We start from the raw sequence: 18091 nt of genomic DNA, 5'->3' as shown, positions 1-18091 counted from the left end.
AAAAGTTTGCTAAAATACTATTAATTGTTAAAATTACAATTTACTTTACGATCTATTATGGTTTAATTCTTTTAGGTTTTATCTATGATTTCGTAGACACGCGAGTTTTTTTTTTAAACAAATTAAAATGTATAGTATTAAATCTGTTATTCTGTTATATTATACATTCACATGAGTATAAACTTTATACTTAGTTGTTTGTTATAAATTATAATAATATATTATACAATATTGAATATGTTGTACCTTCACAATACAGTTCAGTACATCCTTCTTAATAAATAATAATAAGCTTATCCACTTTTTAAAACACATTATTTTAAATTAATTAATATTATGTAATCAAAGTCCAAAATGACCAAATACTCTGAATCTATAATTTTATTATATTATTTACGTAACTGCAGGTAAATGGTGAAATTATATTAATGATAATTTCAAAGTCCGCGAAGTTAGCCAATACGCTGTACGTATTCGTTATTCGCGAAATTCGTGAATAATAAACATCATACCCGACATACCCCAACATTATTTTTACAACTTGCATGGAAGCTTTTTTCAAAATCCAAATGAATACACACTTATTATGCATCAATTTGTTTGTGAATAAATCAGGAATGGTATTTCAAAATCATCAATTTCGTATTTTTGATAAATTATCAATAAAAAGTGATCAGTAATTAAGAGTATCCATAAGTTGTATTAATATGTGAGTCACTATACGGGGATCAATAATTTTACTTCTACGATCTTTTCTGCTAATTTCTGTTTTTTTTCGTAAAACAACTAATAAAACAACCAGTAAATACGATTTTAAATTTTTTACTTAGATTTATGTCTAGTCGATTAGCCGATGACGACACGAGACTAACTTTTTTTCACATGTTTTCGTACTTTATACATTATTATTATACAATTTATACGGTATTAGAGCCGTACTTGCAGGGTATATAATATTACATAATATCTTTAAGTGGAAGCATAGATTTAGTTTCAATGTAAGGGATTTACTGAGGGAAACAGGTTAACTATTTACGTGGTTATTTCAAAGAGCAGTTGGTGTAAAAAGCTATAGGTTATATAAAGTAAATATTCATTCATTCAAAAAAAATTACAAGCGTTAGTGTTATCAAATTTTTGTTATCAATAGTTTTCTTATACTGGAAAATATATGCACCCGGTTTAGCTTATTTGGAGTGACTCTTGCAAAATAAGTCATACAAATATTTTCATGAACTAGAATAACAAACGAACACGAATTCACATCGATTTCACCGTCCTCCGGGATGATAGACTACGAATTTTAATGAAAAACGAAACGTGAACTCCGAACAATATAGTTCGTATAGAAAGAAATTCTATATAACTGCACGTCTATTATTTTTTGGCAACATCTTGAAATATAATATAAACATACATAAAAGTGTAGGTATACGATTTATAAGTCCAGTAGTCACCGGCAACAAAATTAATTAATATACAACATGATACATAAATATACATAGAGTTACATCTAGGGGTAGTATGATAGGGATGACAACAAGTGTCTACTGGAATCAGTGCAACAAGACTTCTACTAGGTAATACTATCTACTGAGTAAATACAAAATTAAGTATTAAGTTGTTTGGAAAACTATCTATTTTAAAACGAGGTTAGATTGTAGATAAACAAAATCTGCAAATTACTAATAGTAGAAACACAAAATGACAGCATGATCTAAATAATTGTTAGCAGTAAGTAGTGAGTGTTGGAGTACAGAGTACTTACTAAAACACAACTCAATCCTAATCCTAAGTACTAAGTAATACAGTTTTTATTTAAAAACGAATAACATATACTCACAGTCACAGAAAGTATGGGTAACAACGGATTATGTTGCGGTAGGTGCGTTAAAGCACCTCCGGACATTGAATCGACACGGTACCTACGGTGGTCGCATATCTGCAATTTAAATTCTCAGATTGTAATAGTATATTTGGTTTATTCCACTATATTTTACATGTGTTTTTATTTCTTGTTTCTTTCGATTTAAAAATCTTTAATCGTTAAAAACTCAAATAAAAATTCTATTCACAAAAAACAAATAATACTACAAACCTATGAATTATGATAAGGGACATTTACTTTATCGAGATCAAACCGTTGGGTTATGATAAAGATAAAAATGTCCACATGGTGATATCATAAAATAGATTAAATATGATAGTTGGATGCTTATCAGATAACGAGACAACCTCGGTAATAAAATTTTAAACGATTTACAAAATTCAAATATTATAAAATATTATAATATTAAACGCAGAATAAATGTCATCTATTCTGCTTTAAATATCAAGTTATCAATGTAATTTACTACTGTAAAATAGACGTAATTAATTTAGAGATTAAAATAATTAAATTTATTTACTATAATAGTATATTAGTGTAATCGTTTTTCATTTATAGTATTTGGTATATTGTAGTATAATGATTAATTACTCTAATATTGTAAATAATAGTCTTCTATATTTACTAATTATTTCGTTTCATGACTTAACATTTTGGTAAGTTCTCCTCTTGGTTCTGAGCATGTGTGTTATGTCATGCTGTCTGCTTTTGTTATTTAAACTATTTCATATTTTAATATTAGTACTGTTATAAAAAGACAAAATTATGTCATAATTTAAACATAGTACCTAATAATAAACATCTATAATATGCTTGTGACAATTGCCAACATTACAATACTTTGTCCAAATTGAAATCATACTAATTATATTATAATAACCAGTGTATTTAACCATGGTTTGCTTAAAGTTGTATCATAAATATATAATATTAAATTTTTTTATTTTTACTGTGGAAAATTGCAAAACTACAAAAAAAAATTGTTTTGATTTAACAGTTATAAAATTTAATGAGTCACTAAATCATGTTTAAGCCTTAAAGGACCATTTACAGTTTTACACTAAACCTAGTTATTGAGTTCTTAACTTCTTAGGCTGTCGTGCTGCCTCTCTTAATCTCATTTATTTCACTTGTTTCATTATTTGTTGTTTTTTGTAATTTTGTGGATGACACATGAGAAACGTCTGTATATCGCACATGAGAGTAGTATTACTCTATGATCACCCACAATCAATATGAAAATTGTATTCCTAATTTGTACTACATTGCTGTAGAGTAAAAAATTCTCTCTGTAGAATTGATTTTGACATTGAACTCTGAGGCATGAACTAGATAGAAAAAATAATTAATTTAATTCTGTCAACACCTAATGTAGACTGCAAAATACATTAATTGTCGATGATAGGAGATTACACATTGACTGACAGCTGATTTAGCTTATTATCAACAAACATAACTTTACAGGCTTAACTGTATTAATACCATGATAGACTAAGATATATCTATTAGTCCGTGGTTAATAAAATATCAATTATTCTGTTTGTGATTAATTACTATTTTTATAAGCATAATAAATCATTATGGAAAATAAAATAAGAGCTTAAGTAAAATAGTCATCATAGAAATAGTATAAAGTTGACTATATACAATAATAATTTGCCTGTAATCGACGGATGACATTTAACCAAGATTCATTAGGGTTAGAATTAAAACACAAATATAAACAATAATAATAATAATAATACAAAAACGTTAATAGCAAAAATATTTTATATAATATAAATGATTTATTTATTTTTTTATAATTTATTTAATACAATAATAATAATAATATTATGTATATATTTCTTCATAATTAAATTTATTAGGTATGTTCCTAAACTTATATTAAAATATATTAATAACCAATAAACAATAAACATACCTGTAATTCAGACACTAAAATAACATAATTCCATTTAGGGATGTTGTAACATAATTCTAAAATAAAGGGTTGAGTACAATGAGATTTTCAAAATAAAAATAAAATATAAATGACAATAATGATTATTAAAAATATTAATAATTGCTAATAAAAAAAAAATATAATATATATTATTTTAGGGTATTGTCGAACAAAATTTTGAAAATTGTATAGAATTCATTGGTGAAATTAAAATAACATTTAGAGGCATAATCGGTGGAGATGATGACTAATTCTAACTTAAGTATTTCTGATTTTACCTGGCACATAACTTTTATCAATTACTGGTTCTTGTAGGAATATGTGTAGACATCTTTCATTTTGTGCCAATGGATGACCAGCAATTCTGAAAAAATCAATTAAAAGGATAACATTATTATAACAAATAATAAATATCTATAGTTATATATTCAATAATATTGTTAAATATCTTAAATTATAAGTTTTTTTTTTTAAAAAAAATAGTACATTTTAATCAAAACTAGTTATAAACTTTAATACTAATAAAAAAATAATACAGATTTCTAAACATGCATGTATTAAATATTAAATTAAGTAAGTAAAAATATACTTGTTTATAAAAACTTCAAGGCCCTTTCGCCGTTCTTCAATAAATTCTTCCTCAAATATACCATCATCATTTCGGAATGGCATTTGTCTTTTCCATGCCTTACCGGGCAAAGGAGGTACAACAATCTGAAAAATATTGCGATTCAATTAAAAGAAATCTTATTTAAAATAATTAAACTATAAATACTAAAACTATGAAAATAATTTAAAATATTTTTGTATACATTCTGTTTAAAATATAATTTTCTCAAGATAAAGCAATTTAAACAAATTATCATAGTTCATAGCTGATATATTATTCCCGCTCATTTTAAAAATAATTTTACAATCTCACTGGATAGTCAGTGTTACCATAATCAAATATTATTATTTTTTTATTATGATAACGGCCAAACCGATCGATGATAACAAAAAAGTCAGTACTCAAACCACGGTCTTATATTACTCAAATTCATTAACAATTAACATCGGTAATCACTGTTCGGTATTCTTGGTTCGACTATTCTGTATAGTGTATATAATTCAAAACAAGTTGTAAATTGTAATTAATTATCTGTTTAAATTTTGTGTAGTTTAATTTACTACAATTATTAAGTTAATATTAAATAATTACGTAACATAAAAAATAGCTTAAATTTTAAAAAAAGTGTCATGTAATTTAACTTAACCATTTTTTAAACTGAAATTTAAACAAAAAACGTAGTAAAAAAATGACAACTATAGATTTTACAGCTATACCAAACACATCGGCAAATGAGATTCAAGAAAATGTTACTACACATAATATTCTTGTTCTAACATTAATAAATCATTATATCAAACAATATGCAAAGATATATCCAAAACCTATTGAAAAATCATCATTGGATAATGTACAAACCTCAAAGTTTCATCGTACCTTTAGTATGCTTGCTTTGCACTTAATTCAATGTCCAGATCTTACATTTAGTGAATTAATCAATTTAATAACATGTGGAAAATATCAACTACCTCAGACTTTCATTCAATCGTTTTACATGGAAGTATACCAAATGACTAATACTAATCTAAATGTTGTAACAGAAATGTTCAAAAATTTAGATGGTTCATCTTTAGATAATGGATTACCAAAAGTACTTCCAGTAAAAGTTATTAATGGTAGTAGTCCAGTTGGCATATTTTTACGACGCGTAATGGTATTTTTCAATAAAATGCAGTTTTTACAAACTGAAGCTGTTATAAAAGAAGTGAAAATTCATTGTAGTGCAGTATTGAAAAAAATGCCGGTAAGAACATGACAACTACCTAGATTTTGTAATAACATTTATTATTTAATGAATTATTATTATTATAATTAATTTTAATTATTTTTCAGGGACTTAAACCTAAAGAAATAGTATCAAAAGAAAAAGAAGACCTTAGTCCAGAAACAATAGAAATGGTAAAAATAACTAAAACAATTAATGAAATTATTGAAATGATCAACATAAATTATCAGGAAAGTTCTAATCAAAATAGAAAGTACTACAAAACGCGTTCTTGGTCTCCCCGACAAGTAGAACTGTTTATTGCACAACAGGTTAAGCTATTGAAAATCAATGAATCCGTTGCCCTTGATCCTCCAACTTTACATCAAAAACTAAAAGAAATTCTACGAGCCAATCCAGACCATTTTGATGTACATTATTTAAACTATTTAAATTGTTTAAGAGTAAAAGAATATTGTGGAGCCGTAAATAGTGTACAACACTATTTCAGTCGTCAAACTTTTAGAGTTATAAATGTAGATGAAAAAAGTAGAGGTTATCGATACACATCTCTTAATATGGCTATACTGAATGCATTTTTTAATCATAATGAAGAAGCTATAAGTTATTTAAAAGAAAGTATAGCAGTAGCCCATCAGGTAAATGATCATGTTTGCTTACAGCATGCACTTATGTGGATGTACACATTGAGTAAAAAGAACAAGTCGACTATGTTGAAATGTTCTGTAACTAGAAGCAAAGAATTAGAATTGCATCAAATCACTTCGTTTAGCTTACAATCTATGGCTCAATATTTGGTGGAAAATGCTGAAAGTCCTGCAATAGTTTTCGAAATATTAAAGAAAAGTGAAATATATAATTATTTCAATGGTTTGACTGATCTGCGTATGACAAATAATGTACAAAAAGCAGCAATTTGGAATACATATGGTTATCAACGTATATCAACAATACATTCTTTATTAGTTCTAGAACATGATCAATGTAATAAAGAGGTTTATAATATAGAGAGTAAATGCATAGCTATGTGCAATATTATTAATGATTTGATTGCTCATGGAGATTATTATCTTGCTCCTATATTAATTAATGAAGTTTCTCATATATTTCCATACACACATTGTAAATTTTGGATAATGGCCGAGCAATATTTAAATTTCACTTTAGCTATGAATAGAGAAGAATGGCCTAAAGCAGAATTAGCTGCTAAACAAATGGCTACTGTAAATGTAACAGAAAGTGCATTACGATTAGGAGAGATGTATTTAAAAAAAGAAGACTTTGTTGCTGCTACAAATATGGTGAAAGAATTAATGAAAAATAATGAGGAAAATACAGTATTAACTAGATTGCGGGCATACTTAATTGTAGCCAAAGCAAATGAAAGTGCAGCACTAAATTTACTTATGGATGCAAAATTGATAGCTATTGAATATCATTTGATGTACATGATTGCAATTATAAATGTTGAAATAGCAATTGTATTAATGAAATATGATTTTCCTCATAAAGCATTAAGATTATTACAAGAGACAAAACAACATATTTACTGTGGTATAAATGTTTATGATAAAGCATATACAGATTTACAAATTATTAAGGCAAAGATGATGGTTAATATAGTTGATGAGTTTGATCACAGTAGAGAGTTTTTACTCAAAATTTATAATAAATTAAATAAAATTGCAGAGAAATTTCGATCAATAGAAGCTATAACTGAGTTAAAAGAAATAGTATATTTACAAGCATTAATAGCAGATGAATTGGATATGAAACAAAACAGAAATAAGCATGCAATGGAATTCAGGCATTTGGAAGAACACAAAGTTCAACAGTAATGAACAATACAATACAAAATAATTAAACATACTTGTATACTATTTTTATGCTAAATAACGATATTGTATTTCATTTGTACTAATATAATAACTTGTAAGTTGTAACTACACTTTGTTCTTTTAAATTTAAACTAAATAAAATTCTTTTATTTGTCTATTAATTGTTTTTGCATACAATAATACAAGTAAACCTCATTTTTTTAAAACTATGGAGATTGCTATATTAAAGTAAAATATATTGGAGTTATGCTTTTAAAAGGTGTAGAACAAATTAAAAATAAAATGAGAAATACTTATGTATGTTTCACAAGTATTAGTATTAAAAAGATCATATAGTTATCGTTAAAATGTAATACATAATTTACCATAGGAAAAATTAAATAGATAAATAATCAATACATTTTTAAGAATTTTATTATTTTATAAGACAATTTTTTATTATTATTTAATACTTGTTTGAGTTTGGATATTCAACATTGACAAATATTTAGTAAAAGAAAAGAGCCAGGTTGAAAACAAAGAAGAGGAAACGAGAGTAGCAATATCATAAATATGATTGGGTATTGAAAATATCCCAGAAAATTCTAAAAGACAAAAGTCATCACTCATCAGGCTCAAATATCTCATTCAATTTTGTATTCCATTTAAAATAGGGAATTTTTTAAATTATATTTATTTGTTTTATTTTTTAGTGACTAACATGTATGTAAACTGCTTTGGGCTATACGTGCATTGTTTAATATATTATAAAATTAAAAAGTCGTATATAAATATTATTTTATTTTACAGCTGTGTTTTGTAAAAATATTAAATGTTAAATATCCCAACATTCGAAAAAGGTTAAGAACCACTGCTCTAATATCTAACAGCATCTGTTAAGTTGCTAAAGCATTCCTAAAGATATCCAATCATTACATTTGAAAGAATAGTAAAGATTTTATTATTATAATGATTTAAATGTTGTTTATAAAATTGAATTTGAATGCTAGTATTTATTAAGACTGATGAAAATTGTAGAAATATTTCTAATGAAAAATAAATTATTTGATAACATAGTGACTTACTATACAATTAATATCTATACTCTATAGTAAATATTAGTTCTAAATTTGTTGAAACATTGGAAGTATAATAAGATAAATGTTAAAAAACAGGATAACAATACAGTAAACTAAAGATCAAATCAAGTTTATTCAAGACTGATAACTAATTTGTTTTATTGAACGTTTCTTATAGTTAAACCATATTTTTTGAAAAATAAATAACAAAATTATAAGCTTAGATAAATTATAAAAATTATTTTATTCTTAATTTATAAATTTGAATTACCTAGTAATAAACACAGTCTAACAATATCTATACTGATTTATTCAAGCACTTAGTTTTATTAATTATTAGATAAGTCTGATTTTGGAAAAGTATATTAACAATAATAACTGATTAGTTATAAAATAGCCATATAGATATTTATCCTCAAATGTAATATTGCTACTAGAATAAGTTATTGACATAAGTAACATAAGTGCACATACCTTACTGTCTCTTTCTAGTTCATTGCGCAACCATTCAAAATCACTGTAACGTCTACGGACACTGGATTCTTTGACCTTAAACACTGGCAAGTTTGTCTGTAAACAATCAAACGATAGTCACATGCACGACATTGACGTAAATTCTACCCAACACAATAATTATACTTAACAATGTAAAATAACTCACTCTCATTCGAACTTCGTAATCGGTGTAGCGTTTTTTGGCTACACCGTGAGTTATAGGATTCAGTATATCAATTTCCAAGAAATTGGCTGGAGCCGCATACGCATCGTCCAAAGTTTGCTTCTTGACGTTCAATCGTCTGGTAGCTTCAGCTGTGTCGACCATTGTTTTCTTTTATTATTATGGCCGTCCCTTACACGGCGGTCAACCAAACGTTGAGTTGCGACCGTACTTGCGAGATATGAGCAAAAAATGTATTTTTATTTTTATTATTTAGCGTGATGGAGGAGTATCTAGGCGTCCTTGGTACTGGTACACCAGAACAGAAGCAGTTATCGATGACGTAACGACAGAAACCGGCAGACTTGAATAAACAAAAAAAAAACCAGAAATGAAAAAAAACGATCGCACAATAATTGGTATTTCCTGTTGATCCGAAGAATTCTTGTCGGCTATGTCGACGACCTATGACGTGATAACGCAACAATCGATTTACAATATTAAAATATCATTTGTATAACAACACACAATATAATTCGCATCAATAATAATAATAATAATAGACTAAATTTTGTTAAGTCGGGACGATCAGCTATAGGCGTTGAATGATGATGATAATGGGTTTGCGACTTACAGAAACAAATAATAAGATCTGTGAATTCTCAAACACGACCACTGACCACTGTCACGGAGTTACGGAAATCAAGAGATCGACAGACGAGATAACGACGGCTGACACGCACGGCCAGGTTAGCCAACCACCTAAATAGTATGAGCTGATAATGGGCGTTGATAACAGTGAGAGCGCGCGCGAGACTCGACCACTGCCGAATACAGATAACAATATTTATTATTTAATAATTTAATATTTACTGAACCGAACGACTAAAGTAATCCATTGCGACAATTTAATTTTTAATAGTTTTTGTTATTATTATTCAATTTTTGGGATAAATTACTATAATTATTCGTGATCTGCAAATTGTATGTGAAAATTTTCGTCTTTCAGACGACGTTCATCATCGAAATCGATTGATTATGGACCAATGGGTCTTACTACACTTTCCGTTGTGCTATTGACAATATCTTCTTCACTAAAATAATACCAATTAATATTTTCTTGGACGGTTTTTGATTGGATATTTATCATGGATTTTTTCGTGCTACTAACCATCATTGCGGTGTTCTACGCTGTTCTTCTATTTTTGGACTTCACATTCAAGGTGGGTAATTTATAGCCATAATTTTGCTGACCTCATAATACGATGAGTGCATTTGGATAATTGATCATTTCTGTCGATAAACTGGTCAGAACTCTTGGTAATAGATATCGAGGAAAGTGACTGATTGATTGGTTTGATGACCTGTTGCGACAAAATATCTGTAACAGAGAAGTATTTTTATCACTTTTTATAATTTTTTTCATGTTTTTATTTTAGTCCTGTTCACACTATCCATATATGATGTTAATACAAAGGACAGGATTAAGTGTTGGGCCTTTCCAATTACGATGGTATACAACTTCTTTGAATCGTCTAATATTAAAAATGTCGTTTTGGCAACCAAAATTCCAAACCAATTGGTTCACTTTTGGGTCTTGGATTACCATTTGTCTAATTATACCATCTATATGTTTGGTTATTGTATCTTCTGTTCAATTGTGTAAAAAAATATTCACAGAGCCTACTAGTGAACTATCGAGCAACCAGCAAGATACATTAATTCTTGAACCAATAGTAAGTAAAATATCTATTTAAATTCCATTATTGAACACAGCATTTTATTGGTTGATTTTTTTTTAGGTACCTGGGATCAATTTACCAATGTCAGACTTGAGCTATTACATATTTGCACTTATGTTTTCTACAGTTTTCCACGAATTAGGGCATGCATTAGCAGCAATCAGGTATTTGATTTATTTTATATTATTAATTATTATTCATACTTGTGTAAGTATAAGTTTTTTAAAAACTGATTAAACATGAGTTTGTATTGTATTCTAGAGAAGACATGCATGTGGAAGGTGTTGGCTTAATGTTCATTTTGATTTTACCTGTGGCCTATGTCCATTTGGATGATATTACCTCTTTGCCGAGTAGTAAACAGCTACGAGTAATGTCGGCCGGCGTATGGCATAACATAGTTCAAGCTCTAACAGCATATCTTGTTTTAATACTCTTACCATTTATGTTGTTTCCATTTTTCACGGTTGGGCATGGTGTCATGATCACCAAAATAAACACGGTAATAAATTAACAAACAAATATTTAACTTTTTTTTTAAAAAATAATTTTGTGTAATGAAGACCATTGCAAAAAAAAATTGCAAGAAATTTAATACTAACACATTTGAATTCTACAATCTCATATATTATATGTTAACAAATTGTAAATAATAGAAAAAACTAAAAATATTCTATTGATAATTTTAAGACCTTGGTTTTGTATGATTGAGTGGTACTCTTGCTATTTAACATAATATAACACAATTAAAAAGATTTTACTGTGCCCTATGATAATAGTCTCTACAATAGTGGTACAATTTTAAACATTCATTATAAAATATTTGAATATTGTTATTATTTATCTATTTTAACAATTAACAAACAGTACCTCTTAAATATAAAGTTGGTTGATTCAAATAAATAATAATATGTAGTAGACTTAGTATTAAAAATAACAATAATTCTAAATAAAAAACAAAATTATTAATATATTATTATCATAATATTATGCAGCATTGTAGTTATGTGGAAATAAATTAATAATATTTTAAATGTATTTTTTTCATTTAGAGAGTGGGTGTTAATGGGCAAGGAGGACTAGTAACTGGTGATATTATTACAAAATTAGGAAATTGTGATGTGCATGATTTTGTGTCATGGATAGATTGCTTAAATCACACTAAAAGTAGTGTAGATTCTGGATTTTGTTTATCACCAGAATTTGTTCAACATCATGACGAAACTAAACCAGGTAAATATAATATTATGATTTTTAAAATATTTTATATTAATCAATATTTATTATTTTAGTGCATTATGTAGATGAATATATAATAAACTGTTGTGATCCAAACTCAAAAACCAATTTGTGTTTTGAGTATATTGAATCATTGTCCAATCCTCAAGAATTACCAAATCATTCCTGCTTAAATGTTAGAAAAGTTGTAGAAAGGTCAACATCGCCCTGTGATGCTGATAACCAGTGTTCATCAGCCCATTGTTATTACCCTGCGATTCGCAAGAACCATAAACTTGTGGTTATCAAACGTCAAAAGAAAAATGAAGTTTTATTTCTTGGACAACCTACAGAGCTGCAATACATATCCGTTACTCAATATATACCTAAGACTGATTATTTATCAAATAGTATACCCGAATCTATTGAAAAATTCTGTAAGTACTTAATAATGTTTGCTGGAGGTTTAGCCGTTATAAATGTAATACCATGTTTTTATTTTGATGGAGAAAAAATATCAAGGGTGTTAGTAAATACAATGCTGAAGGAACACGTTGAACATTTAAGTGTTCGATTAGCAATTTCTATTTGTTTGACAATTTTTGGATCTTTAATGTTGATTATTTATATGACATTAGGGTTTTGGTCTCTGTTTAAGATAATAAACTAGACATTTATTATTTACCTAAACAAATATAAATGGTTCCTAATTTCTACTAATGGTTAGGGAGCAACATTATGACTCATGCCAAATTTCCAAAAACGTATTTATTTTTATTATTTTCCAAAATACATTTGTACTGAAGTTGATAAGAAATGTATGATTTAAAATTTTTACATTTTTATATTATGTGACTTATTCTAATTGTAGATTTTTTTTTATGTAATAATGTAACTTTAAGAAAGTGTTTGTTCTACATTTCTTATAGAAATAATATTATGTTATTTATATTGTATTACTGAAATAATTTTAATGTTCATAATTTATTACCTATTATTATTATTATTTTTATTATATTATATTGATTTTATTTAATGACTGAAAACATGTATTTATTATTATAGAATATTATAATCTTTTGAATTAGATCAATTTTTAATAAAATAAAAATAAAACTTTGTTAACCTTAATGTTTTGAATTGTTATGTTTAGCTACCAAATATCTAAATATATTTGTAGAAAAGTCATCCTAGTGATTTTATATTTTATTTTTAATTATTTAGTATCAAACAAGGATCTATATAGTATATATACATATAATATTAGATACTATTAGGAAAATACTTTATTTATAATATTTTATTCCTATAAAATATATTATAAGTCATCACAGTCCTTAGGTAACAAATAATTTTAATTTGTATATATTTACCAATAATTTTAAATTAATAATTAATTAATTGGATTTATAAAAGTTATATTCTGTTATTGCTGGTCTTGTAATTATTCTTCAATAAAATTGAACATTTCATTTTTACATAATGTTGTATTTTTTATCCTGAGTGTTGGTTAGAAAATTTACAATAAGTTCACTTTATTTTTAGTTAATGCCTAAAATAATTGCATTTTCTATACAAAACAGTTTAACTGGAGTTGCAATTTGTTAAAAGTTAGTTAGTAAAAAAAGAAGTGAACAATAACACGTTATATGGATCCATTACCAAGTTCATAATCTAAAATACTTAAGAATCATGCAATATACTGTAGTATAGTAATTATAGTATAATATAATTTACTACATTGACATAGGTACCTATGTCTACATATAGGTAATCAATGGAAACAAACTTATACATTATATACCGTATAACCAAATATGTGCTATTCTCGCATGACATTTTATCATTCCTTTTTCATTATTAACTTAATAATAAACAAAATAATTGATTGAGTACAGCGTGATAAATCAGTCAGACAGTCAGTACTTCGTAAAATATTAATATAAAATATTTTAGTGCATAGTATAGTGAAGAACGTTAAGATGTTCAGTATTAATAACAGATCAAACAATAAAAACATTAATATAGTATATTAAATTCAAAATTGAATACTATATTTATATAATAACTAGGTACATTAGATTTAAACTAAGTAGCTATTTATTAAAAAAAAAAAAAATTAAAATACTTTATGAATGAAAATTTTAAATGTCAATTATTTAAATAAATAGGTATATAAAACAAGTCTTAAAAACATTAATTAGAATATAAAATTAAAATTGTTAAATCTAAAAAAAAAAAAGGAAAAATTAAAAACATATTTATTTATCAAGCTTGGACCATTTTCGAGATTTAGACATTCATCATAAAAATTTGAACTATAATTATAAAAAAATATGACTAACATAGTCACGATTTTCACACGCCTTAAATTAATTTTACCAAAGCGGCAAAGCGTTTTGGAATTTTATATTATTATACCTGTATCAAATAAAAACCAATTAAATTACTCAACAAAAACATAAATTTATTATAACTATACGTCATTAAACATTAATAAAATATGATCCAATATGGAATACTCTAGCAGCTATGCATAAATTAATAAAAATAATAGCAAGTATAATTATTGTGTTTTGTTTTATGTATCAGAGGGTTTATTGTAATAGAACAGGCAATTTTTTTTTTTCATGGTATGCCTGTTATATTATAATAAACTTTATACCTCTGGTGCACAAAACAAAGTTCAATAATTACCTATACTAACTGATTATTATTAAAATGCTGTATTAATTTAAGTATAGTCACTAAAGTATTTTATAAAATATAAATTAAAAAAAAATAATAACACAAATAGTTTTAATTTTCCACATGGCAACAACACATCATGCGCTTAAAAAACGGTTTAAATCGCTTGTATGGTGTATTCCGTTTCTTTTTTGTAACTCCCAAATCTTCATTTGCACATTCTTTTTCGGCTATTATTTCCGAAATCTGCGATGTTTCTATTTCCTGCAACTCATGATATGACAATGGTATATTTGGCAATGACTTAGTCTTTTTAACTGAGTTCAAATTTTGATTTGTCCATTCGTGTTTCAGCGTCAAATTTGGACAAGACGCGCTAAATGTTTCGTTGTGTTCGATTTCAAATGTATTACTTAATACTTACACTCATGTTATTTGTCTCTACTTCCAGTTCATGATTTGACAATGCCATATTTGGCAATGAATTAGTCTTTTTAACTGAGTTCAAATTTTGATTTGTCCATTCGTGTTTCAGCGTCAAATTTGGACAAGACGCACTAAATTTTTCGATGTGTTCGATTTCAAATGTGTAACTTGCACTCATGTTTTTTGTCTCTATCTCAAATTCATGGTATGAAAATGTCATATTTGGCAATGACTTAGTTATTTTAACTGAGTTCATTTTTATAATTGTTATACCATGAATTGGAGATACAGACAAAAAACATGAGGGTAAATAATACATTTGAAATCGACCACATCGAAAAATTTAGCGCTTCTTGTCCAAATTTGACACTGAAACACGAATGGACAATTATAAAAATGAACTCAGTTAAAATAACTAAGTCATTGCCAAATATGGCATTATCATATCATGAATTGGAGATAGAGTCAAAAAACATGAGTGTAATTAATACATTGGAAATCGAACACAAAATTTTAAAGTATTTGTTGTTAAAGCGGCAACAGAAATACCTACAGTATCTGTGAAAATTTCAACTATCTAATTTTCACGGTTAATGGGATACAGCCTGGTAGTATTGTCCTAGGGACTGGTGCACGGTTTAAGATAGAATCTATCTTAAACCGTGGACTGGTGACAGTACGGAACCCTAAAAACTTATATCAAATAGATTTATTATATTATTTTGGATTTAGCCATAGACCTTATACTACAATTACTTATTAGACAGGAACTGTAGATAACAACGGCCTTACGAACGGCGTAATAACATCAGCTCGCAGTGATGTAAACTGTTATGGACGACTGGCGTGCATATAAATATTAGAAATATTTTTGTAACAATAAATTGTGACATTAGGTGATCAATAAAATGGTTAATGAATCATTAATAATAGTTCAAATAGACATTTTAAAAAACCCATGCTACGGTGTTTACCGTTCGAAGTGTATTCTCGTACGAGTAATCGGGTAATCAAACAGCGCCCTCTATCTTGTTATGCATTCCATACGCTAATTGCTTATCTATTTTTTTTTGTAGCAGTATAAGATCTATGCATCTACCCCAGTCGTGTCGTATACGATGTGTCATCCGCTAATACTTTAACGTTTTCGAGTGTAGTTTGGTGGCAGTAATGTTACTTTGGTTTTTCATATTCACACTACTAATACCGACTGTTTTCACAAGTCAATCATAACTTATAACGTTAATTTAAAAATTATAAATTTAACTGTATATGAATAATTTTAATTTAAACATTTGGTGGATATTTCAAGTATTTACAGTGATCTGATTTGAATTAAAACTGTATAAAAACATCGATTTGGTCAAAGACTCGTTTTGCGTAAAAATTCCCGTTTTGCCGTCATTTTTTATTTTGTTTTTCCTGATTTTTTTTTTTTAAACTACTGGAAAATGTTTACTTTCCACCTGTACAATACACCAAGAATATTCAATTTGTAATCGAAAAGCATTTCTCCCGAAGTTTGAAATTGAAGCATATTATTTCGACAAGTTATGCTGTACACACACACACACACAAAAAACCGAAAGTACATTATAGTCACGATTTTCACTCACCCTTAATTAATTTTAACATAGCGTTTTGAGGCTTTTATACTATTTTACCTGTATCAAATAAAAAACAATTAAATTACTCAAAGAAAATATTCATTTATTATTAAACTTATTAATAAACATTCAATAAATGATCAAATATGAAATACTTCATCAAAATAGTAACTATGCATAAACTAATAAATTATTTTAACAATAATAAATAGTATAATTAGTGAGTTTTTGATTTATGTATCAAAGGGATTATTGTAATATAACAGGCAATTTTTTTTTTCATGGTATGCCTGTATATTATAATAATCTTTATACCTCTGATGCACAAAACAAACTTTACTAATTATACTAGCTGATTGCAATGGTGTATTAATAAATTTATACATAGTGTTTCATTAAATATAAATTTGAAAAAAAATTATAACAAAAAAGTTATAGCAAGTTGAGCACAGCAGCAACACAAGTACTTGAAAAATTGCTTGACTCGCTTGAATATAGTTCGCCGTTTCTTTTTTGGAACTTCTATTTCTTCTTGACTCTTGTGCGCATTGTATTTCGGGTATTTTTTCCGAATTATACGCCTTTTTTATTTCCAATTCGTTAGAATATGTTAAAACCATGTTTGGCAATGATTTTGATTTGTTATCAGAGTTCAATTTTTGATTTGTCCATTCATGTTTCAGCGTCAAATTTGGACAAGACGCGCTTAATTTTTCGTTGTTTTCTACAATTTTAAATGTATTACTTACACTCGTCTCTTTTGTCTCTATCTCCAATTCATGATACAACAATGCCATATTTGGCAATGACTTTGTTTTTCTATCAGAGTTCAATTTTTTAATTGCCATTTGTCGTGATTAAGCGTCAAATCTAGACAAGACACACTATATATTTTTTTATCTGCCATTTTAGACATGTTAAATTTATTTTACACTGTAGATGTCTACGGTTGAACGTTCAAAATTGTACTGATGAAATATTTGTCTAACAGAGATGAATAAATATAATATATTATTTTAACACCGAAAAATCATATCCTTGACGACAACATATTTATTGTTTTTATGGCTAGAATATATTTATAAGTAAATAGCTAAACCTGTGCACTTCGTTGCCCGTTAAAAATGCCAATTCTACTATATGATTTAAACTTTGTTTAAGTTTTTATTTAGATGGTATTCGGTTTAA

General features: G+C 27.0%; 5 protein-coding genes across 7 annotated transcripts in view; 2 read left to right on the top strand and 3 right to left on the bottom strand.

The window, feature by feature from the left end:
* LOC114130746 (nicotinamidase) overlaps positions 1-2089 on the bottom strand; it is a 31412-nt gene extending 29323 nt beyond the window's left edge. For 2 of the 3 annotated variants that reach the window (XM_050199957.1, XM_050199956.1), the window contains exon 1: positions 1844-2089. The gene's annotated coding sequence lies outside the window, so the exon portion shown is untranslated. The remainder of the gene's footprint in view (positions 1-1843) is intronic. The other variant, XM_050199958.1, reaches the window with a different exon arrangement.
* A 1564-nt stretch (positions 2090-3653) lies between these two features.
* LOC114130745 (sorting nexin-12) lies at positions 3654-9909 on the bottom strand. The gene is made up of 4 exons (XM_027995790.2): positions 9226-9909; positions 9039-9134; positions 4423-4547; positions 3654-4197 (listed from the first exon to the last, which is right to left on the bottom strand). Exons 1-4 carry the CDS (start codon positions 9385-9387, stop codon positions 4092-4094), a joined length of 489 nt encoding a protein of 162 aa, XP_027851591.1. The 5' UTR covers positions 9388-9909; the 3' UTR covers positions 3654-4091.
* LOC114130743 (anaphase-promoting complex subunit 5) lies at positions 4909-7663 on the top strand. Its single transcript, XM_027995788.2, has 2 exons — positions 4909-5686; positions 5776-7663. Exons 1-2 carry the CDS (start codon positions 5132-5134, stop codon positions 7504-7506), a joined length of 2286 nt encoding a protein of 761 aa, XP_027851589.2. The 5' UTR covers positions 4909-5131; the 3' UTR covers positions 7507-7663.
* A 150-nt stretch (positions 9910-10059) lies between the features above and the next one.
* Positions 10060-13256, top strand: LOC114130744 (membrane-bound transcription factor site-2 protease). Its single transcript, XM_027995789.2, has 6 exons — positions 10060-10445; positions 10662-10958; positions 11025-11128; positions 11226-11466; positions 12017-12197; positions 12257-13256. The coding sequence occupies exons 1-6, from the start codon at positions 10371-10373 to the stop codon at positions 12850-12852; spliced, it is 1494 nt and encodes a 497-aa protein (XP_027851590.2). The 5' UTR covers positions 10060-10370; the 3' UTR covers positions 12853-13256.
* A 1030-nt stretch (positions 13257-14286) lies between these two features.
* LOC126550067 (uncharacterized) lies at positions 14287-16030 on the bottom strand. Its single transcript, XM_050200909.1, has 2 exons — positions 15295-16030; positions 14287-15134 (listed from the first exon to the last, which is right to left on the bottom strand). Exons 1-2 carry the CDS (start codon positions 15613-15615, stop codon positions 14982-14984), a joined length of 474 nt encoding a protein of 157 aa, XP_050056866.1. The 5' UTR covers positions 15616-16030; the 3' UTR covers positions 14287-14981.
* Between the last annotated feature and the right edge of the window lie 2061 nt (positions 16031-18091).

Source organism: Aphis gossypii, chromosome 2, assembly GCF_020184175.1.
Source record: "Aphis gossypii isolate Hap1 chromosome 2, ASM2018417v2, whole genome shotgun sequence".
NCBI lineage: Eukaryota > Metazoa > Arthropoda > Insecta > Hemiptera > Aphididae > Aphis > Aphis gossypii.
The sequence above is the reverse complement of the archived record's forward strand: the minus strand, read 5'-3'. Positions and strand labels throughout refer to the sequence as shown.